Source organism: Labrus mixtus, chromosome 17, assembly GCF_963584025.1.
Source record: "Labrus mixtus chromosome 17, fLabMix1.1, whole genome shotgun sequence".
NCBI lineage: Eukaryota > Metazoa > Chordata > Actinopteri > Labriformes > Labridae > Labrus > Labrus mixtus.
Window position 1 is genome coordinate 22,067,537 of NC_083628.1, and position 24,778 is coordinate 22,092,314.

Here is a 24,778-nt window from a genome sequence, read left to right on the forward strand (position 1 = left end):
TGCTCACAACAATACCACACTGTTCTAAGTTCCTCATTTATTCCTCATTTGATCCCTTGTAACTGTGCCATTTCCCCCATCAACTGTTAAAGGTAAAAAAAATGGAACGGCTATTAAGTAACAAATGAGGAACTTTTTGTAAACTAACTACTCCTTAACCATTAGTTTATGGTAAACTAATAGTTAGTTCCTTATTTTTCCCTTTGTAACTATGCTAATTTAGTCCCATGAGTAGTTGATGTGAAAACATCATCTTTGTCATATGGTGATGAAGACATATTCAGATATCCCAAAATTAAGGCAGATTCAAGAATTTAGGCCACCAACGACACCCACGTCTTTAAAGGGCCCATTTGTATACACAACTACTTAGCCTGCCTGGGAATACCAGGTGCAATAAGCTTTTTCATTTTTCTATATAGTGATAGGAAATCAGTTGATGTCATGATTATTTTAAGTCAAAGTTGACTTTTTATTAGTTATTTGATCCTTTTTGTTTTTACTCTCAGTTCAGTATGATTTGGCCCTTGAATAACTTGAATGCATGGTTTAGGAAAATTTGATAGGTCTGGTTAAGATAGACCATTTTACATTGTTAATCATGGGTTAGGGTAAGGGCATGGGGGTAACGTTTTCTAATGTGGACCCAGACTTCCTTAAGGCTTTCTGGTAAGTTGGTCTAAATACTACCTTTTTCCATTACCCTTGGAAAGGGGGTGGACAATGTCCAGATGGATCTCCCTGTGATGGAGGGAAAGTATTGTCCACTAGATGGCAGTACAGGATGACTGGATAAGTTCTATGCAGTTTTGGTTCTTGGTGTAATTCAATAAGGTGTTGAACAGTTTTGTAAGGTTTATTTAGAGCTATGCTGCTAGAAGGTCTAAAATGCTGTTTTATTTAGCTAAAGGAAGCTGTTTTTCAGAGTGCATTAAGCTAATTTTATGGTAAGACGACTTTTTCAAAATAACAGTGATACGTTTCCCTGGCTTAGAATCGAAGTTAGCAAAGAAAGTAAAACATACAGCTGTTGGATGAATGTGCTTAAGAGTAGTTAAAGCTCCTGTTAGGAACTTTTGGTTTGTGTGGATTTTGGTGCCTTACGTGGATAAAGAAGTGCCTTTTTTTTTCTCTTTGAGGATTAGTCTTGTACATTGATAGAGAGTGTTTTCTGACAAAATCTAATTTTTACAGTCAAATGTATCACTTGTGAATATTTGATGGAGTAAACGTAGAAAGAAATAGGCTATGTCTCCCGCCTGCTGTCAATCAATTCATCTGACACCTACCAGGAGGCAGCAGTCACATTAGAATAATGACTGTATAGAAATAGTCGAGCTTGTCCCTTGTGGTCTTATTTGCTCTTGTAGGTCGTAAAGAGGAATGGGTATTAATTTCAGTCTGTTTCATAACTACTTAAGAACTCCTCACAGGGGCTTTAAAGGCATTACATTTTCCATTAAAGCAGTGTACCATAAAGTTTCTCTATTCTGACATACCAAAGAAAAGTAAAATACTTTCAGACTATTTTTCAACACGTGCCTTCCCAGCATTGCAACTAAACTAAATCAAGCAGAAAAGTTATTAAAACTTAAATCATGTCAGCTGTACTCACAAAACAACCTGTGGAAAATATCAGTTCTGGTACTAATGAGCAAAACCAGCAGGAAGTGAGTGTATGTGTGCATCTGCAGGCCTTTTAGGCCTCATAAACTGGCCGATGATTGCTCCCTTCCTGGTTACCAGGGCGGACAGCGAAAGCAGAGTCAATAATTAAATCAAAGAAAATTCCCTTGAATTTCCCTTTGAGCACTGAAGACGGTTGGTCTGATAACGCGGCTCTTAACGGGCCCTACAGGAAGCAGCTTTTCCGCATTCCAAGGTGGGAGAATGTTTTTTTGTTTTTGGTGCCCCTGCCCCTGTGGATTACAGGGGAGCCTGTTTCTTGCAGGACGACACACATGAACTGAGATGGCGAAAATATTTTTTACGACTCCTCTGTTCAGCTGCATATAACTCAGTGACCCTAGAGAGCAATTATGAAGAGAAATGTTCCTATCAACTCCAGATGGGCCGAGAGGAGATCTACTGTGGTTTATGGTATGTAAATTCAGATTTATAGTACTAACTACTTTGATTGTATATTTTTTTAATTGCTTCATCATAGATATAGGTCACCAAACATATGATCAGGGCCTTCCATCAAGAGATTAAGTCAAAGGGGTAATGAGATGTTAAACAGGACTTAAAAAAGCTGTATAAATGAATTCCTGTAATGTATTTACATGTTATTCTCTGCATTATTAGGTAACAGTGGTGCTATAGCCTTAATTACTAGAAACAAATGTTTTATGGAGGCTGCATCTATGCTCTGTCTTTAGGCTACTTGAGAGGAGAAAACAGGAAAGAGGAGGGTAGGCTACAGTAAGGGCCAGGCACATGAAAAAACTGAGGAGAAGGCAACTTTTGAGAATAAGTTCTAAATGTTGAGAAAAGAGTTGAAACCTTTCAAGAAAGACGTAGCCTAGAAATTCTCAAAATAAACAAATAGGCTACACTTAAAAAAGAGAGACGTGTATGTCCTAAAAACTTCCTTCTGTTTCTTGTTAGTCATGCAATTCACCTAAACTTAAATGTTGACATTTCAACTTCATTCTTGAATTGCAAAATGAAAACATCTACCTATTTTTTCTCACTATGATACCAAATATTTGATTTAAAAATAAAATAAGAGTGTGACTGTTATGTTGGTTTTTGTAGAAAACAGGTGTATTAGGTCTACTGATTGCTCAGTTCTTCAGTGTCCTTTGCAATTATTGTGTCTAGATACCCCGGATGATCAAGATATTTACTTTTCACGTATTCTCAATGATCATAGGCCTATTATACGGTTCATTTTAGCTCTATTTTGTTGTTTTAAGTAGCTCCCAGCAAGATGATGAACTTGTTGCAGATTTTTGTTCAACAGGTTACAGGCTCTAAATCTTTTCCATGTATCATTATAGTACGTGTTGATGTTTTAACATGTTTTTACCCACCAGCTGTTCGTGCGGCCACATTGGGCTCCTGGAGGATGCTCACCCTGGGGGCAGAGTACGAGGATACCTGGGCACTACCACCTGACCGCAGTCCCGGTCAGCAGGTAGAGGAGGAGCCGCCGGGGCCTGAGGGGCCGGATAGCTGTGCTGGAGATCCGGAGGGGCCGTCATGGAAAGCTGTTGACACTGAGAATAAGAAGTATGACGCAGTTTTCCACCTGGACGGGCTGAGCAGATTGGGCAGGAGTGACGGTGTGCGTCAGGTCGTCAGGAGGCACGACGCCCTGAACAGCACGCCATGGTCAGGAGGGTGAGACATAAACTTCATTTTATACACCTACACTTTCAGATAGACCTAGATACCGAAGGTGTTTTGAAGGATACAAGTAGGCCTTTAGGACACATCATCATAACCGGCGGAGTGTCTGCTTTGGGATCCATAAAATGAACTGCCAGGTACCATTAAGCCTCAGGTAGGCTCTGTGTGAGATTCTGGAGAAATATTGTTTGCTAACATTGTGTATACTGTGGATATGATAGTTGCTACAAACCCTTCAGACGTTTTTCATACACAAATAACCTTGACACACATACCAGCAATAAAAAGTGGAAATAGACTCAATTAAATCACTTATTGGTTTGTTGACTACCTGGAACTTGCAATTAGGCCGTCGCCATTTTGTTTTTTTTGGAGCCAAAAGTTGCCATAATTGGACAGAGGATGGTTAGACATTTGGTACCTCCCTACTTTGGTCAACAGATGACCTTGCTAGCAACTTGTGGTTACAGGTAACCACTTCCTGAAGCACATCTAGGCCTACTCCAAGTTGAACTTTTATTTACAAAATGTGTATAGCCTATAGGCTACACATAAAATAAATAGGACATTGAATCATAGGTCTATTATTGATAAGGGTAGCCTAATGCAACAAGTGCTGACCATTTCTGCATCAGCATCACTTTTTGAACCATTGCCTTTTCTTTTCTATTCAATTGATTTATGACTACAGTGAACAATGACTCAGTCGCTCATTTTTCTAATGTGATGGGTTAGCAAATGACAGTTACAGTTGCTGCAGCAAAGCTTACATGCAAAGGGTTACTGGATAGCTTCCACAGACCTCCAGCTCCAGATAGATACAAATAATGCCCTATTGCCAATATCACAACAACAGCATCTCTACAATATAGAAAGTCACTTTGCCACGTTGTATATTTTCACCGATTTTCACTTAAACCTGGCCAGCAGGGGGCGACTTCAGTAGCTATTCTTTGACATTGAATGTATTTTTTTATAGAATTGCACACCCCACTTTAAACCCCATTGTCTTCTTTCTTACTAGAACTTCATAACCTTATATTTGAGTAGATTTTAACACGATTAAGCTGATAGAGGAGGACTCACAGTTGCAGGCCTGTGTCATGTCACTGTAAAGAAAGCAAAAACAGTCAAACACCGAATTTATACGTTTTTCTGTTGCTAATTGACACATGTAAAAAATTAAAACCTTTTCTCGACCCACTTACCCCTTCAAATTTTCTGATTATTTCCCATTTCCGTTTTTTTCTAGCGGGAAACTTGATTAACTTGATTATACATGACTGTATAAACACTGGTCTTGTTTTCTTGTTGCAGTACACGAACTAAACCACTAGATGTCTCCTCTGCTGTGTCAGATGCATTGTTTTTTTTTCTGATTTGGCTCAAGATGATGTTAACAGAGAGCAGTGTTTGATTTTTCAGATGGAATAATGAAAAGAAAAATGCAAGACGGGATCAATTCATAATGATGCACTGCTGTGAGTAAGTTGGCAACCAGTCCAGAATCATGTGCTGTGGGTTAATTATTTTTGAATACAGACCAAATGACAAGTAGTAGAGTAGAGTACACTAGGTAAGTCTAAAATCTTTAACGTTTGTGTTATATAGTGCTTCAGGTATGTGCAATTATTTCATGTTGATGAAGTGAACAGTTTGATTTGACACCAAAGGGAAACAAATTTGGTCTGATAAAGTAACACCTGCCAGCATAGTATCAGAGATTTCACTTCCTTGCCAAAACAACATGATATAACTTAAATTGTGTACCTTTATGTTGTAGTTTTCATGTGCTCACATTGTTTAACTGACTAAAGAAGAACATATAATTAAAGCAAAATGCCATTTATCTTGTTTCTTTAGCAACAGCCTTAAAAAAACATGTCTGAAGGGAATTATTTACAGCTGGATGAAGCTCCTGGTACTGTGTGTCCTGCAGTATTTTTATTATTAACACGACTATGCAGAATGAAGAAAGTCAAAACTGCTGAGCGAAAACTATAGTCGGCTTTAGAATAAATGGAAGTTAAAAAAAAATGTTTTGATGTTGCATTGAATTGATTTTCTAAATCGTATTTAAAAGGCATAGCCATCATGTCCAGTAAACTCCCGTTATAAACGTTCCTAACTGTGATTAGTGTTTTCCTAGGCAGGCTATTACTTGACTTTATTTGGTTCTCCCCCTGTAGCCACTATAAACATGGCTTGTTTATTTCTGCCTCTGATTAGTAACTAACTAATGAGATAAACAGAAATAGATAAAAAAAAAGAATACACAACCAAGAACAACAATACGAACTGTTAAAGTAATAAAGTACACGGAAATCAAGTGGACAAACAACTAATTATATTTTACTGCAAGAACTAAGTAGGCTATTTATGAATGTTCATGAATATATTGGTGTAAATATAAGTTTTGGTGCATGCACACCATGCAGCCTTCAGCAACTAGAGTCCAAGTGGGGGTATTGCAACAAGTGGGCGGGGTCTTTCTTGTTTGGCATGCAACAGCTTCTCTGAACATTTGCTGAAAAACAGCATCACTCAATGCTTTGGTCATCTACAGTATGTCTGTACATATCAAAATCATCTGCTTTATTGGGCTTGTATTCTAGCACAAACAGGGAATTTGATGTCGGTAAACTGTGCTCTCCATGTACAGAAGAATAACACTAAACAATAATCGAATAAATAAACAAAGACTATGTACAAGTCTAAATAAGACAATAATCTATTGAGGAATACTACAAACAGGGGAAGCAAGGGTGACATAAAGTTATAAAATAATTCCTCCTCTGTCATGGCTCAGATTTGTTTGTTGCTTCCCTGCTGCTTTCAGATCTGATGCAACTACCTCAGTGATAATGTTAAATGTCATTGGTTGCTATAGTAGCAATCTACCCCCCCCCCCCCCCCCCCCCCCAAGAGTAATAAAGCAATCTTTCCTATGTCTGCTATAAAGCCTTGTGGTCATTATTTCTTACTTTGATCACATTCAGTGAATCTAAGTCCAGTTCTAGTGAAGTGTTGCCACTGAAGTAATTATCTCTATATTGTGCTTTGAGAAGGTCAGAACACAAGTTTGATTTGATGTATACAATTTTGACAGGTACAGCAGTGCTCTGCAGGACCACAGCAATGAGGTAGTGGAGCTATTTCAACAAATACAAGTTTTAAAAAGTAGTTTTACTTCTCACACATTAAGGGGAGGAGACTTTTACAACTTCTTGGTCTGCTAATGTTTTGTTTTTTTTCATTTATTTTTTAATTTCGAACATGTTTTAAAAATAAAATAAATATATACATTACAAACAAAGCAAACAGCAATCAAACCATACTTTCTGTAGTGGCTCGATTATTTTTCCTTAAGCAGTCCATGTTCGAAAAGGGTGTAGGATGAAGTTAAATAACTTATCCATTCCTACCCCTTTTATCTTTTTAGCTTAATAAATTAATCCAAGACTAAGCTTTCAAAAATAAAGTTGAATAATACAGATAACGAAGTAACAAAAGCATCAGATATAATGTATTACACACATTAATTGGTAGATGGTACAGACCTTACAACTGATATTGATTCAATTTTTCCCATTGACTGCTCAATTTTATATTGTTAAATATGTTATTCTTGAAACTGTGTTTAAACTGTCCTAATGTTTTACATGTTTTCATTTCATCACTGCAGCTGTTCCATAAATGAACACCCTTCGTTGTAATACAGTGTAGTTTCATGTTGGTCCTTACTGCTGGTTTATTTAACATAAATATTCCTCTGAGATTGTGTTTACTGTCCCTCTGCTGAAAAAACTTTTGGATACTGTTCGGTATCTGATCATTTTTAACTTTGTACATGATTTGAGTGGTTTTAAAGTCGACCAAGTCCTTAAGTTTCAGTGTTTTCAGTTTGATGAAGAGTGGGTTGGTTGGTTCTCTGTAGTTGGAGTTAGTTATAATTCTTATGGCTCTTTTCTGGAGAATAAAGATTGGTTTCAATATGCATTGTGATTGGTACCACCATATATTGTTTAACTACCTTATGTGTCCTTTCCTAAAAGCAAGTGTTTGTTTTAGAAAACAAGGTAGGTCTGGAAACCTTTTTCTTCAGTCGTTTATGTGTCGTTTTATCGACATTGAGTGAGAGGAATAATCTTATCGTTTAAACATTTAATGGCTTTGCAGGATGTTAAAGCTTGTTTCATAACCTGTAAATCTTTTGAGGAGAAAAACTGCTTTAGCCTTGTTGATGCTCAAATAAAGATTGAATTAGTCTCATGTTTAAACTCTCAGGGCTTTTTGTCTGAACTTCATTAGTTTTACAGTCTCTTGTAACCAGCCAACAGACGGTGAGCGCGTCTGCACGCTCCAGTCACCGATAGGCTCGTATTGGTCACATGCGCTCTTCCTTATTCCACTGAGGACTTGCTTTATAGCCTTCAGCCCCCATACAGTGAGCGATCAAACAGAATCACAGGACTACTGCTCGTCTTCGATCGGCTTGTCTCATCTTTGTTTTAAGCTGGGACCGGAAAATGGGGAGATTTCAGCGGTTTTTCTGAAGCTTCTGCTGAATCTTACTGACATCCTGAACGTTTCAACTGGTGTTTGGATTCTGACACGATGTCAGGATTTTGGACAGAGACAGGGTGGTGTGCTTTCATTTCAGCGTGATTTTTTTTTCTCCCACTCAGATGATTCAACAGCCTGAGCGAAGTGAATAATCTCACAGCTGAAGTGTTTTATTGCTTTAAACTTTTAGCTTTTAAATGTCACTAAAGATGAATGAATGGAAAGGATCCAGAGAACATGGTTTTCAATGATGACACCTTGTTTTTCATTTTTTCCAAACGCAGCGCTTCACATTCTAACGCTAAAGCTGTTGGTTTGGATGAAGTGTGTTTGTTGTGATGCGTCTATCCTCCGTTTCCACTGACACCAGTTTGGATTTTTCCTTTTGGATCTGTGCGTTTCCAGAATGGCTCGCTTCGCAGAAGATCTACCCACCCGCTATGGAGGAAGCGCAGCCGGCGGAGGGAGAGGAGGACCACCGGGCGCTGGGCGAGGGGGAGCCCGGGGTGGTGGCGCTCCGGGTGGCCAGAGGGTGTACAAGCAGTCGATGGCCCAGAGAGCCCGGACTATGGCCATTTACAACCCGAACCCTGTCAAACAAAACTGCCTCACTGTCAACCGCTCCCTCTTCATCTTCCGTGAGGACAATCTCATCAGGAAGTATGCCAAGCGAATAACAGAGTGGCCATATCCTTTCTGACGCACAGAGCAGGTGCATCTGTAGCCATGAGCAACACACACATGCACACATGAAAAGCAGAACAAAATAATCACATTCAGGTCTGTTTGCAAATATGTTCAACTTGGTTCTAACATGTTTTTTGTTATTTTGGTTTATGTTATATTCCCGCCCTTGTTGATGGATTACCGGTTATTTGAGCCTGTAGAGCAGCCACAGGGGTGTCGGTCTTTACATCTCTACGCGCAGCACTGCCTGCACCTGTCGCGCTTCTTATCTCTGTTCCACATGACAGAAAGATGTTTTCTCAATTGGTGCGGGCAGTGAAAAGAACAGCCGCCCTTTGTGATTCCTCTTCTATTCCCTGCTCAATATAGAGCCCCTAGGCGTCTTCATCGACTGATAAGTTCTTTTGTTAAAACATCAGCTGTAAACTGTCAAGCGGGCACGGACAGCATCCCCAGCGTTAGAACATAACGATCAAACATCGGTATTGATTGACGCAACTGGACGTCAATGAAAAGCTGCGTGCGTAAAAGTGCACTGTCGTGGTAGACTGAGCTTCACATTACGCCGTCTTCAGTCAGGTAATTCTTAAGAAAAAATGCAGTTTATTTTGGTAGAAGGAGAAAGCTGGTTCAGGGCTGAAGTACCGCCTCGTTGTCTTAGTTAGGAGCTCTCTCCATGGTGCTGAAGTCGCCCACGCTCACCGCTGCACGCCACTCACTGCAAAAACATGCCCACTCCAATGAGTCGAGTCATGGTCATTCTCCAAGCTTTGTGTTTTCTCTTTTAATTGAAATGAAATACTCTGCAAGAGGATCATTATTAGGAAAGCGTTCAATCCAATTTCACTCAATCCTGGGTTTAAAAAAAAGTGTAAGAATAAAGTCAAAGCTGTAATAATCTGCAATAGCTTCCCTTAAGGACATTTAATATAAGAAAATGCTAAAAAAACAAAAAAAAAACAGTAATTTCATTCTGAAAACAGGCGTTGATAAATACATTTTCAGTTTTACATCTAAATACACAGTCCTCCTGTTTCAAAGCCAGGTGGGTTATCTAAGAAAAACACTTGATGCACTTGCAAAAAGATGTTATCCAATGAAATGGTCTAAGTCTAAGTCTGTAAGCGGGTGATCTGAAGTGAAATCATTTACTTTTTTTTTCTACATTTAAATCAGAAAAACAAGATTAGATTAAACTTTTTTGTAAAGTTATGTTTTGGGCCTTTTTGCCTTTGTTGGGATAGGGACGATGAAAAGGTTGATTGGTTGGAAGGAGAGAGTGGGGGATGGCACGCATCAGGGTGCCAAGGTCTGATTCCAACCCACTGCTGCTGCGATGAGGACTATAGCCTCCGTACATGGGGCCCACGACAAAACTGATAGGCTACCGGTGCCCCAGATTAGATTAATTTTATTTAATATTTTACAGTGAACACAAAAAACAGCTGCATCGTCTATACTGCTGATTCAATCAATCAATCAATTTTTATTTGTAAAGCGTCAACTCATAACAAGTGTTATCTCGAGACACTTTACAAGAAGCAGGTAAAATACCTTACTCTTTGTCTGTTAACATTACAAAAGAGCAGGTAAAAAGACCTTACTCAATTGTGACATCATTAGCTTTAATCAATCAAAAATAGACTTCTTATTGCATAGGAACAAAATAAGGAAAAACGCTATTACACCTATAGGAAACCTGAAATAAAGTGAATAAATAAATGTATTTTAATATTTACTTCCACAAAAACGGTGTATAGTTGCATAAGCAGGTTAGTTTTGCGTCGTATGGAGAATAATTCTACATCTTTGCTTTAATGGTCATAAGCTCTGTATTCCCTCGCGGTTCATGGTGCCTCAATAGGCCCTGACCCGCGGGCAATGACCCAGTGAAAATGGATTGCAGAATGAGCCATCCATTGAAAATGGTTCGAAATGGTCAACCATCTGGAAGGATCATGGGCGCGTATATAGGATGCTTTCTTTCTAGAAAGCCTTCAACAGAGCATGATGGGAGTTTATGCTTTAGTGGACAATGTGTACAACTATAAGCATATCAGCACATTTTTTTCTGCGACTTGCCAGATCATTTTCTATGGCGTACAATTTAAAATGGGTTGCCATGATGATTGGGCAGCTTGATTGTCTTGGATTAAAAAACCAACCCGTTTTACTTACTAATCTTTCCTGATTAAAAATAGGCCCTTAAATATTCCATAGACTTTATACTTAAAGCAGTTTAAAGCAAATTAACTTGTTCTTATAATTTATTCTATTTGCATTTCAAACTGTTTGCATCCAATCATTTCTTTCAGACTGTATTGGCTCACATGCCTGTCTACCTTCCCACCTGCAGGCAGTCTACCCCTTCAATAATTTCCCATGCACTGAATCCTCTGCAAGCTAAAGCAAGCAGGCTAGTCTCACAAGGGACAGGAAGTTTGATGAAGTAGGCGATGAAAACCATGTAATGTTCTACCTTACACTCTCTTGTGCACTTTTCCTGCCCCATAGGTTAGGCAGTACATTTTCATGTGTTTTTGAGGAATGGCTTTGACATACTTACAGTTGGATACTTTGAATATCTAGCTTACCTGTGATGCTTTTACAAAGTAAGTGATCCCTGTGACTTTAATTAAAATGCAACTTCATATTCATTTGCTCCTTAACTGTCACACTCCATTTGAGTACATGATCCTTGCTACGATTATCGCCAACTGCATTGTCTTGGCCCTGGAGCAGCATCTACCTGCCAATGACAAGACGCCCATGTCAGAGCGACTGGTAAGTGCTTCTTCATGACTGTCTTAGAGGTAATTTTCCGAAAAAACAGAGAGATAATGAAAGATAATGAGAGTAATCAGAGGAACCATAATAGCTTTGAATTCCTATCCGTTGCTAGAAGAGTCACAGCCCCAGTGATACAAGGCATTGATCTGCAACTTACATTTTATATGCACAATTAAAGCAGCACTTTTTACACTTTAGGCTGTGGTACACCCTGTGTGTTTGTCCTTATATTTTCCAACCAGTCTACATCTTGTAAGTCAACGGAACCTCTCTGTGGGCTAACTTTGATCCCCCGGTCTCGCCGCTCCCTATTGCCATAGCTGCTCACATATGCACTCAGTTTAAACCAACATTTGAACTCTGACAGTCATGTCACTAAGCTTACCAACCTCAAAGAGAAACAAGAGAGACTGCAGTTTAGAGAGGTCAAGTGGCATATCCCGCTCCTGTTTACCAGGGAAAATAACAAAACAAAACAAAACAGAAAAGCACATGGCTTCATGGTTCAACACTTTTCTGTTCATGTTCTGGAGGGTGTTTGCAGCTCAGGGGAGTTTGTCTTTAAATAGAGACTGTAACAAAGAGCAACAGCTTGATGTGAAAAAAAGTCAATGAATTCATATTTAACCACCTGCTTGTGATACAAATTGTCTCTGATCTATGATGCAAATTCAGCAGTGAAAATGTTACACCAAGGAATACAAAAAAGGTAGCGTTCAGCAGCTGGGAAAGTGATTACAGTGGTTACACAAAGGGGGAAAACAAGCATCCTCTCCCTGCCTCCTCCACCTTGAGGACGTAATACAACAAGAAGCCTTTTAATTAGAACAAGCGATCAGCTATTATATATGAAGCTCTGTCAACAGAGTAGGAGGCGTGCTGTAAGCGGAGGCGATGATAGAAGCTTTTCAAGAAGAGTATTTCAGATCTGTCATATGGCTTAAGCGCTGCTGTTTCTTGGGAATTCTCCCAGCTGGGAGTGTATTTATAATTAAAGAGTGTTTTAGATGTATGTATAATAGATGTTAACACACTACTAGCATAGACATTCACCCTGGCAGCCCTGTCGTTACATAAGACATTATATTGTTTTGAATATGAATCTTGTCTTTTTACAGCAAACCTACACACATATTCCATAAGTCACATTGGATGCCTGTCATTGTTGTTGAAACATTGCAGGCTCCCACATCTTCTCTTGTTGGCCAGGAGCATCTTATCTGCTTCTGAACCACAAAAACAACATTATTCCACTTACACAGGCTTCATGCTTGATACAGTTACTCTGGTTCAACATATCCATTAACACTGATGTTTACTGTAGTCAGCCTGTACAACAGAAAAGGTCACTTTTCTTACAGTGCTCTGGCCTGTCACTCCGCTTTTATGTGATTGTTTATAGTGGAGGCTGGATGATGCTGGGGGTTGGGGACACAGACTGTCAGGTTGTAGTATGCTGGGAGTGAGAGAGAAAAAAATGGAGGGGGAGCGACGTTGGTGTAGGCGTGAGATATCCTCTGCTCACGCTGTGCTCATTGCCCCAGGCGCTCGCAGATATTAATGGAGGCAAAGGAAAAAAGTGTCATGTCATACAGCTTGATCCAGCTGGCTTGGTTAAAGCAGGGCCCAGGGTTAACATATCCACACAGCGTTAAAAATCACACTGTTACACACTGCTGTTATTTCAGGGATAATGCAATGGCCAAATCGATAATGCCCAGTGAATTGTGTTGTGCATATGCTCTGAGTGCCAGAGTGCTGTCATGGAATAATATTCTGCTTTTGAATTATCAAATGAGAGGGGCACTTGACAAGTGTCCCTATGGAAACTCCAGTTACCCCCTGCTTTTGTTTTGTATTCAACATTTATGCCCTAATGTCACATCATAAATGTACCTCACTAGCAGAGCCAAGTGCCACTTTTTCCAAGCCATATTCCCTTGAGGTTGGCTGAACTGTTGTCAGCTGAGCTGTTTTAGCTCAAAGGGTGGACTAATAGGCCCCTTTGTTCCATTTTTGTCACTTCATTTCCGCTTGTATTTTAGCCCAAATATCGTATCAGAAGGGCCTCTGAACAGCCCTTGCCTTGTGGTTGGTCCAAGTTCAAACCTAAAAGGGCAAGATTGCATCTCCAAGTACCAAGTAGCATTCCAATTTGTCACCAAGCCCCTTGGGTTAACCTAAAAAAAAACCTTATAGGCCCTTCTTTTTGGTCCCTTACACATATAACCTTTCTGCTGAGGCTATTTCAGTTTTGTGTTAAAATGCTTCTCTATTTATCCCAAGCTACCCTCTTCAGGTCTCAATTGGCCCTCTGGTTGACTTGGCACCCGAAAGGGACAGACTTACTGTAACCAGTGGTTAGAGAGTCCCTATGCTCTATTGAAGTTCCCCCTTTGCCCAACTCCAGTCTTTCTTGAATCAACTTCTCTCTTGTTGCAAAGAGCCATAAATAAAGACTCACACCTACCTAAAATACAAGTTCAGTAGATGTGCCCCTTTTTCTTTCTGGTCCTTTTCCTTTAAAGAATTTTAGCACACAGCTGTTTATATCTAAGATTGTATTTTATTGATATAATACACTTCTCCAGGCGTATTTATATTTCACATCTAATTGTTTGCTTCCAATTACAGTTTAATGGGTTGCATACATTAAATGAACAGGCTTGGGGCTCCATTGATTTACTATTGCCCTTAAAGTCATGGTGTGTGTTTTGTGAATATCTGTTTTCACTGCATTTACTCTCTTTTTATCAAAATAATACGGTTCCACTTCCTGCACTGCTTGAGATGCAAAAAGTGAAAGGAGCCATCTTTCTTTCTCTCTTTACTAACCCCCCTTCTTTTTCACTTTACGCTTCATTAACCACTCTCTTACCTCCAACAAAAAGATCCTCCTCAGTCACTCTCAACCTCTCCCTGATTCTCTCTGTCTTTCTTTAGGACGACACAGAGCCCTACTTTATTGGAATATTCTGTTTCGAGGCTGCCATTAAGATCATCGCCCTGGGCTTTGCATTTCACAAAGGCTCCTACCTCCGCAACGGCTGGAATGTAATGGACTTCGTTGTCGTCCTCACAGGGTAAGTCTGTAACCCGCTGGGTGTCAGCCAGAGATGAAAGTCATAAGTGAGAGAGTGGTTTCTTTTGTGTGTATCTGTGATCGCCTTGAGAGAGAGTGTAGTGGAATCACCTTCTTATAGGCGCAGCGTTGCCTTCAAGCACCCAAATGTTATTCAACAAGTTGTGCAAGCCTGAAAAGATATGAAAAAAGTGTTACATTTCTGAACAGTTGTTGCTTTGGCCATGCAATTTCTGTGCTTGATTTTAACATTGTTGCAGGACTACACTATGGATACTATCTACTTTGTGACTTCCAACTGATTGTGAACAGATTGGGGAAGTCCTTTTCCTAGTGAAACATTCAGAAATGTTATTTTCTTTATAATGTGGAAAGAATTGACCGGGCTGCCTAGCTGCTACCTAGCTGAGATGTCATATGAATCATAAGGGAGGGACCAAAACATTTGAGAAATCTCTTCATTTTTTTTCCCCCCAAAGTGAAGGATGAATCATCAACATTATTTTATTATGTTGTTCAGGAAATGACAGACTCTAAAATAGTGCAAAGAATAATAACAAGATGACCTCTTAGTCATTGTTAGGCCTGAAACTCGTGTATAGACGGCAAGCAGTTCAAAACGTGATGAAAAATAAACAAAAAGCTATTCTGATTTTGATGAAACTCCAACACTTATGGGTTTAAAATGTCCAACAATCACATTTAGCTGTTATGTTCAGGTGCCCACATGCTTTTGAATATACAATTTTGGCTATTTCCTCACTGAGGTTGTTACTATTTAATACTTTTCGATAACGTGTTATAACAATACAATCTCCTAATTTCAAAGATCGATGGTAACCAAAAGTACCATAGTTAAAAAATAAAAACTACAGATCTGCAGTAAAATCCTTAAAGCAGAGCACGGTCTGTCTGAATTGCACAGATATATTGGCGTTGTTTAGTTACCGAAACATTGCCACTGTATTTGTGCAATTTAGACAGTGTGCAGGGCTTGCAATATAAGACTTAAAACAAGAAACCCCATATTGGGTCCCTAGGTGTTGTGATGTTACAGTGTTACAATTCACTTAGCAGACGCTTTTATCCAAAGCGACATACATCAGAGAGTACGTACTAATCCATTAATACACCGCCATTGAAGCAGCGGGAGCAATGTGGGGTTAAGTGTCTTGCCCAAGGACACATCGGACATGTTGCTCAGCTGGGGATCGAACCCCACAACCTTCCGGTTGAGAGGCGACGACTCTACCAACTGAGCCACAGCCGCTGCAAATGTAAATGTTGATGTAGTATTGATATTTTTGGAGACGACTTAGTATCATATGGAAGTATAAAATTCTTATGCGACAGCCTGCACACCATTTTCATTCAAAAAGCATGACTTTTGCCACATTCTGACTGTGTCCTTCCCTAGTAGGTCACATCCCAATCGTATCACTAGCATCAGCTTTCACCTGCAGCTGTTAACTCATAATGGATAACTAATCACTGGCTGTGTTTACCCTGTGTATGCTTGCTGCTGCGGAGAAGAAAATTCCGTGTTATGCATGAATGGTAATGTGATGTGTGTGATGTGTTTTCAGGCGTGTTAGTATGAACAAAGAGTAGCCCTGAAACACTGCTAGATTGAGATGATTTTACACAAGTGACCATGTAGTATGGATGCAGACAATGTGGTTGATGACAGTTTATTTTTCATTTTGTGATCAAGAAAATAATTTTTGTCATAGAAACGTATTCATTTTGCTTTGAAAGACTTTCTAATGTTGATTTTGCGTATAGGAAACAAAAACACAACATCTTTTGCACATGGGTTTCAGAAATAAGTACATGTCTGGGCTGAAAGGTGTTAGCTAAGTGGACCACAGAGCTCTTTGACTGATGCCTTAATAGAAGAAAGTTGTATTTTTATTCTATTTCTGACAAGCTTGGATAAGAGCAGCTGCCTTGTAGAAATGCTGTCAGACTCTCTGGCTTTTGTGATATGTAATGGTCTGTGTTTCTTATTACCAGAAAAAAAAAGTCAGGTCAATTATTCTGAGTTATTATTGCTGGGAATTCAACACTCAAGCGTTGTCCAGAAGGCAGTGTGGTGCTCCTTTTCTGCTCCTAACCACTGATAGCAATCAAAATGTTGTCCCTCAGGATGAAGTTGGTGTTTGCATTACTGGTTTTGGATGCAAGACAATATTTAACATGAACTTTTATAATAATAGACTTTATTTGGCATGGACATCACAGATACATTGTTTAAGTGTTTTAGCAAGCATGCTAGTTCTCAACACAGGAGGCTTTTGGAAGGAAAACAATTAAGATAGGGAGAAAAGCGATAAAACAGAGAAAACAATAAGGAGAGAATAAATAAATAGACATAAACCGTAGAGCAAAGGCAGCATGATCAAACAATAAACCAGTCAGAAGCTATTCATGTGAGCACTGTTGTTTTGATTTTAGCCATTGTTTGAGCCTCTGTTAAAAGCATTACTGTTGCTCTCTAATTTTATGCCAGTGGGCAGAGAATTCCAATGTTTGCCCCCTTTGCAGAGAAAGCAGACTGGCCTAAAGATGTCTTGTACATTGGGACAAGACAATCACCGCTGATGGAGGCTCGTGTGACTGCCCTACGAGAGCTCTGACGCCTAATGGCTAATTCAGATAACAGTGGAGAATGCTCTCCCTTTTTTTATCTGTCATGCAGCTTTGTGCTGCTTCACATTTTTTTTTAACAACCATGGATTAAAAACAGTTACCTTTTCTCGTCACAGAGAAAGTTAGTGTTGTCCTGGGGAGCACCTGATATCTATTTATACAAACAAAACCATTATTATGTATTATATAGGAAAACAAGCTTTTTCAGAAAAGGGAATATCATTAGTTTTTTTGGGTGTATTACCTGGGGAGTTCTAAAAATACAGAAATTTCTGGAGGGTGAGAGTGTTGAAAACATGGTTGTTCGTCTTTTGCCTGATGTATTAATTGGCTCGTCTCATGAACTTTGCAAAAGCTAAATAGAACAGTACACTGTAAAGGTGTTCACCACATTTATCAAGAACCAAAATGACAAGATCCATTAGTTCTAATTAATGTCAGTCAGCTCAGGACAACAGTGTAAAAGCACTTCAGTAATCCACTACTCCTCCCAGTCTTCACTGCCTGAAAGTATAAAATCATCATGGCGTGTAAGAAGTGCAGTAGTTTCATTTTAGTTCACTTGTTGATTTTAAATTATCTTTTTGCTTCGTTAAATTTATCAGAGGAGACATATGTTCTTGGACCCGACTGATATGTTATTTTTGGGGCCGATATCGATATTGGGGAGAGAAAAAAATGTGATACTGATATCTCTTTTAGATGTGATAATATCGGCCGATAACATATTATCGGCTGACTGATTTACAGGTTGGGCTGTAATACTTTCATGCCTTTCTGCTGAGCTTCAGATTGTGTTTGTGTTTTAAATTGTGGCTATTTCAGGAAGTCAATAAACAAATAACAAACAGTGATGTTCAAGAGAAACAGAACAAAGATTGCAGAGAGGTCGGGGCCAAGAGTGTTTGAGGTTTTCAGAAAAAACGGTATGTTGGAAAAGAAGCAAGAGGGGAGAAAGGGAGTCTTTCATGAATAATCATCGACTTCGACTGAAACAATTCTTCTTGTTTTTTAAGCCATAGATGGAACATTGACAGCTCAAAGATGCTTTTTTCTTGTTTCTTGTTTCTTTCACATGACACATTAGTAGGATGTGTGATGGATTGAATGCTCCACTGCAATACCTACACAGTGGATGATTTCCTGTGTGGTGGAAGATGAAAGAAGGCGTTTTTATAAATGTAAGACTGAGATCACACAGAGGCACGTAGCTTGGAGCAAAACACTGTATCTCTACTATCTGCATGTAGAAGGACAGCAGAAGCCTTCAGAGCCAAAATACACACATTCTGCTTCACTCATAATTCAGCAGAGGTGCTATCAGTTTTGTGCAGCATTTTATTTGCTTTTAAGAAATAAAGAAGAGGAAGAAATGTGTTAAAGAGCATTCAAATCTGTCCAAACTGTTACATATTATTTTGATAAAATGGTTTATGTTTCTGATGGGGGGTATTAAATAAGTAATGTAATTAATGGAGCTTTTTCATTACAGTCTGTTGTTCTCAGATTTTTAAAAGCACGTTCTTCATTGAAAGACATCTAAGGTTTATCAAGCTGCTAATAGTATTATTATTGGAATTGTAACAATGAGAATATAGGCCCTATAGAGAAGAAAATTGAGGATGTGATACACTATTAAAATGCGTGGAGATGAATTTTGATTTAAAGTGCTCTTAAAAAACACAGATTGAGTCATAGCTAGCTGAGGGCTAGAAAAGTTATATAATAAATATATTTTTTTCACACGAACAATATCTAAGCTCTAAGCAGTGACATTGTACAAGATGATTACTTCATAAAACATCAATTTACATTTCTATCATCATTAATGAAACAAATGCTTTTCCCATTATCTTTTTAATTGTACTTAGCACCTTTTCTCAGAGTAAGTATGTGTATGGTTTGCTTCTCTATTCCCACATAACCTCCAAAATGATTGTTTTGAACCAGTTTGTTTACTCTTTGTGTTTTTAGGTGTGATGACGTCGTTGGTTACATTTTTCCACCCAAACTTTCTCCATGTCCTTGAAGTTGTAGTGTGGTTTGTGTTTCACACATTCTTCTGTAACTTTAACATAGAGTTTCCTCTCCCACTCTGCCATAATGTGCATCGTGAAGGGGGCTTTACTCATTCTCTTAAAATGTGGTAGAGCACTGAGATAGCCTTGAATCCTGTCTCGTTGCATGTCTGTTTAATTCCAGTTTAATTCCATTTTCAGCAGGTGTAATCTGCTCTACTTTTTAAGTCCTAGGCAGCGCTCTGGCAGCAGCATTTTGCATGACCATAGCCTACCCATTGACTTTTTAGGAAGTCCAGCTTTGAGGACATTACTACAGTAGTCTAATCTGCTGGAGGTAAATACAGCGACTCGTTTTGCAGAGTCAGGTTGGAACATAAAGCACCTAAAAAAAAAAAAAAATCTTATGAAGAAGCTCCTCAGTTTTGGCCTGCCCATTGCTGACACAGCTGGATACAAATTAAGCTTTATGATGTGTGTGTGTTTGCCTCTGTGCTGTTGCCAGGCAACCACGGTGTGTCTTGGCGTGATGGGGGATTTCTGAGTGTGAAGTGCACTGTTTCTTTAGTGATCTACATGCTCCTACAAGATTGGGTGGGGGGTGATCTGATTTAAAATCAATCAGATCAACTCTCTGTGCGGTTTGGCTCACTGGATCAAAGTGTTAGCTAAATCTGATCCTAGTCCTGATGGCTAAAGTATAGGAAAAGAGATTTAACCATGTCCGCAGACACTCTTGCTCTCTAAGTGATCTTAAGCGGATCAAACAGACTTTACTGCACACCTGGGTGTTAAAATCTGTTCTACTTTGTCGTCCCCAGATAGAACAAGCACCTTCAGTCATCACGATAAGCAGTTGAATGACAAAGAGGAAATGATAAGTTATTTATAGGAGCATGGACGAAAGAGACTGGTAAGCCAAACACCAAGAGATTAATGTCAAAACTATAGAGTTGGTTGTTATGGATTAAAGTGTGAATATTTAGTAAAAGATAAGTTTTAAAGTGCTCGGTTATCAATCACAAGTGACATGTAAGTGTTTGTATTGACCCTATGTGTCTGAAATCTAATTTAGGAAAAGCTCATAGAAGAAGTAATTTTAGTAATGCTAAGAGAGACGTGAAAAATATCCTCCTAAGTTTGACATTAAAACATCATCACTTCTGCACTTATTATAATCATACATTACATAAGTCAATACTGCACCTTCTTCCTTTTCCAATCTGATTACACTCAGTATTAGTTCCCTGTCTTTTGTACAATTCCAGTGCCTAGTCCTTAGAATAATTATATCAATACCGCCATCAGCGCCTAATGAAAGGATCTAAATGATAGTGTAGCCGGAGGCAAGGACAGACCTTTAATCTACCCCGATAAGGCATTAGGCCTCTAATAAGAGAATAAATCTGGCCTGGTTGCCAAAGACCTAATCAATAGAACTCAGCCCAGGAACACAGAGCCCTGATGAGGAGCCAGAGACGGCCAATCACACGCTGAGCACGGCAGAGTCCATGACATTCAAAGAGAGGGGGAGAAGTCTGCTCAGAAAACCATTTTCTTTTCTGGAGTATTTATAACATTTGCCAGTATGAAGCATCAAGCTTACAGAAACCAGAGAATCATGACTCAGCTGTGGAAAATGAAAAATTTAAATAATCCCAGAAGAAGGGGATTAATTGACACTCATAATTATTATTCTTATATCAGAGGCTAAACTCAGTAAGAGTCTATTTGTAACCAGACGCCTTTTCCTCCTTTTAGGATCATTTAAGGAAACATCACTTTAAAGCCAGAGAGAAGAAATATTGTCCCTTACATTTTAAAATGTAGCTACTGGGATTTGAATACCGTCTGTGGCTCTTGATGAGCTTTGGAAGTCTTAAGAAAAAATACTGTGGCATAAGCTTGGGTTTGCAGACTACAAAAACAGAAAGCTTGAGTCATAGTCTGAAGTGAGGAGTTGGAAAAAAAGGGGGGGGGGTGTAACTGGACAGACAGAAAGCTGCAAATTCCAGAAACCATTCTCATCTTTCCTTTAACCTCAATTTAATAGAAGGCAAAGAAAAAAGTAATTACACACAGTCTCATTTGACAGATTTTCAGTCAGAATTTGAACCTCCCTGATGAAGTCCTGAGGACTGAAGTTAGGGATAAACTGAGGATGGACAGTGTATGGGATTTTAAGTTATCTTTGTGGATACCTTTGATTGTACACACCTGCCTCTAAGACTTCATGGTGTGCAAATACTTCTTTGCATTGTGAAGCAGAGGTGCAAAATGAAAACAGTGTTGCATAAGATAGAGCAATAAAGTTGATGTAACTCTGAAAGGATGAAAAAAAGGAGTCTCTAGTCAAGACTTTTATAGGTTTAAAACAGGACTGCATGATTCATCAAATTTGAATGTTGATCCTAATTTTTTCCTCCCCACAATCAGAGAAACATGATTGACAGTGATTGACATTTAAAATGCGTGCTCTGCCTGTAGAAAATCTATTTAAAATAGAAATAAATTACCTGATTCAAATCATTTTTGGTTAAATATCATGTTCTGTATGAGTATTCTCTTACATTAATGTTTGTTCACTAGCGACTTTAGTCTGCTCAACATGACTCCCTTCAGTACTCCTCTCCATGCACAAACAAACACATAAGCATCCCTGAGAATTTCTAGAGACTCTCAGGCTGACTGCCCCTGAAATCCTCCTGATCTGGTTGTTCACACATGCACCTGACAGTGAGAGACTGTCGGATGGGGGGGGGGGGGGGGGGGGGGGGGGCTCTTGAGTCAAGACATGTTGTAAAGAACGACACAGAGGTGGTGAAGATGCAGCAGAGTCTGCTATGAGATGCTATAATGAGAGTATTTTCCTTTAAATCAGTGCTATGTGAAGTTTGAAAGAATCAAAATATAAAGACAATAGCGGGGAACATACTGGTGAACAGAATACAATATGCAGCTGATTGATTTAATGCACCTGGTTGCATACAGTCTATGGTCTAGCAGCGATCATAGGGAATAAACATTACCACCCCCCTCCCGCTTGCTTGCGGTGAATTCTCCTGATTATATCCTTCTGGGTTCTCACATTAGCTCACTTTGACTTCACACTGAAATTCTACAAAAGGGCTGGGAGGAGAACTCTGGATAAAGTCTGAGTGAAAAATGTGTCTGTTTACGTTCACACATGGTGAAAGCAATCGTGGATCTGCAGGATATATGTTTTTTTTTTTATTAGCAATACACGGTTGTGCTTAAAATGAATAGATAATGGTGATTCATAATCTTCATCTCAATTTCCATCAAAATAATTGTAATTATTATTTTGGCCAAAATCCCGCAGCCCTTCTTACTCGTAGAGATGGTCAGTCACTTAAAAGAAGTTTAGAGCAGCTGTATAACTAAAAGAAAAGAGCACATTGAGCTCAGTTGTATGTTGAGATTTTGGATGTATGTAGACAATAACATATCTTTTTGTTGTGAATGTGTGTCAGTAACATCTCAATGGTTAGTTGATTTCCATTTAATCCCCCTGCCTCTTGGCTTTTAATAGCCTGCCATTTATTGACCACATCCTCAAATGGCCTTTTACTGCCTGTGGAAACTCTGCAGAAACCACAATCTCAGGCTCTGGGTCAACTCACTGAGAATAATAATCCCATTGTTAACCTCAGGGAACAAAAGCCAGGGTAGTTGGTTTTATATATTTGTGAGTATGTTTGATTTACACGTCTCATCAGCGAGTGGATGGGTCGAGAGTCTGTGCTGGTGTAGACTTCAAAGTTGTGATGTCCTTTCATGTGCCTCTCAGGCAATGCGGCAAACACAATAAAAGGCTTCAAAGTATAGACGCAGAGACTACAGAGGTCGGGTCACTTTAGCTTATGCTCGCACCCGGTAGCATGAATAAATGTTGCCTTTGAACATGTGCCAAAATGCTGCTGTCTGATCATGTAGGTCTGGTTGTCTGGCCTCACTGAGGTTACAGTTGTGCTTGATCGTGGCTGGGTTTGTGTGTGCTTATGTTTGTGCTGTTCAGGTGAAGAGCCAGAGTTTATTGAATTTTATCATATTAACCTCAGTGTTGAACCCTCTTACATTCATTTCTGTCCAATCTGTGTCTGCATGTTATTTGCTGTGCTTGCAGCATCCATGGCACTATGAATGTTCCTGTAAGTCTGTTACTCAGACTCACTGGTCCAGACTGAATTATTTCTGCAGTTATATGGATGGACATTTTCTACAAGCTTCCATGTTCTACAGAAGATCAATATTTTGGTAATCCTCCATCCAAAGGATTTTACTTATCCTTAACATCTATTGAATGGGAAATGTTTCAATAACTGATGGATGGATGCTTAGGTTTATTACCAAACCATGCAAGTTTCATTTTTGCTAACATGTAAGCCAAGCGACAACCCTTCACTGTTGAAAAATGAAGCCAATGCAAAAGTGAAAAATCATGTAGGTTGTCGAGGGTCAGCTTGAGGCTGGCTCCAAGAGCCCTGGAAGTCACATACACACCTATTAAAGCCTTGTACAAAAAAACATATTGGTCGGATTAGTTATTGTCCTCATGGACACACACTGTACAGGAGGTCCATGAGGACTCGCGGTGCATTGTTGTGTTAGCATGCTAATGCTAGCGATCTTTATTATGCTCGTATCTTCACACTGCATGTAAATTTACCTGAAATGAACGTGATCTAGAAACACAGTTAAGCAGTGAGTACAGTATGTTATTCTTCTTTTCTCTAGTCCCTCAATTAAACAACTTTTATACACGAGGGGAGGAGTCATCCGCCCGGCCTTCCCGACGATGTAAACAAAGTGAAGATAGGACTCTGAAAATTCTGAAAACATCACAGACAGTGGGACTCGGGTGTTACACCCATTGTAGACAGTCATTACTCACAGAGTTATTTTCAGAGGATATACTTGATTTATATTACATTTAAGTGTGAAAAATCACATAAAAAGCCTTTAACTACTGAGAGAGCTTGGTATGTTGCAACCCCTACCTTTTCTTTGTATATTTTATTTTATTTTGACTGGGCCCTGATCAAGTGAGGTCAAATTTGAAGTAATTTTCTCTTCTTATGTATTCAGCTGCATCCTGAGTGCTTGCTGTCTTGTAGTAAAAAAAAATGCAGACTACAGTTCTAATTACATTACACAACCAGATTTGTCCAGCTTGTGTTTATACATTTAATCTGCTCAGAAGGAAGATTACAGATTTACTGTACAAACATAATTATTTACATTCTTCTCACTTTCTGTTTATCAGGAGCGCCCCTCTCTGTAAAGTTATTGATCCCTTTCACAATGTCTGTTGTACTGGCAGATGTGGTCCTTGACCTGACAGCTTTGAGGTTGTGATGCTTTTCGTAAATGAGCATGTGGTTATTGTGTTCTTGGTACAGGTTGTTCTGCTAAATGTCTTCTAGCCCTTTAGTGATCCCTTCGGTGAACAGTGTGTTCTTCTGTGAGGCCAGCTGAGTGCTGCTGATGCTGAGGCCATGTTGTCTTCACCAAGGCACACTGAAACAAGCTCTGCTCTGTCTGTCTGCCACAAGAGCTCTGAGCGGCTGCTGGGCACCCAGTCAGCTTGTTCTTTTTCTACTCA

The 24,778-nt window shown here is 39.2% G+C and overlaps 2 protein-coding genes across 2 annotated transcripts in view; both read left to right on the top strand.

Annotated features, from left to right (window-relative positions):
• The first annotated feature begins 7,677 nt into the window (after positions 1-7,677).
• Positions 7,678-8,623, top strand: LOC132992625 (voltage-dependent P/Q-type calcium channel subunit alpha-1A-like). The gene has a single exon (XM_061062059.1). It carries the CDS (start codon positions 8,330-8,332, stop codon positions 8,621-8,623), a length of 294 nt encoding a protein of 97 aa, XP_060918042.1. The 5' UTR covers positions 7,678-8,329.
• A 2,670-nt stretch (positions 8,624-11,293) lies between these two features.
• The window catches only part of cacna1bb (calcium channel, voltage-dependent, N type, alpha 1B subunit, b), a 154,661-nt gene continuing 141,176 nt past the window's right edge, over positions 11,294-24,778 (top strand). Inside the window, exons 1-2 of the mRNA XM_061061635.1 lie at positions 11,294-11,394; positions 14,344-14,483. Of these exons, the coding sequence (XP_060917618.1) occupies positions 11,302-11,394; positions 14,344-14,483 (233 nt within the window). The 5' untranslated portion in view covers positions 11,294-11,301. The remainder of the gene's footprint in view (positions 11,395-14,343; positions 14,484-24,778) is intronic.

Excerpts from the sequence above, each read along its gene's own strand:
- LOC132992625 (XM_061062059.1), top strand. The coding sequence starts at position 8,330 with ATGGCTCGCTTCGCAGAAGATCTACCCACCCGCTATGGAGGAAGCGCA.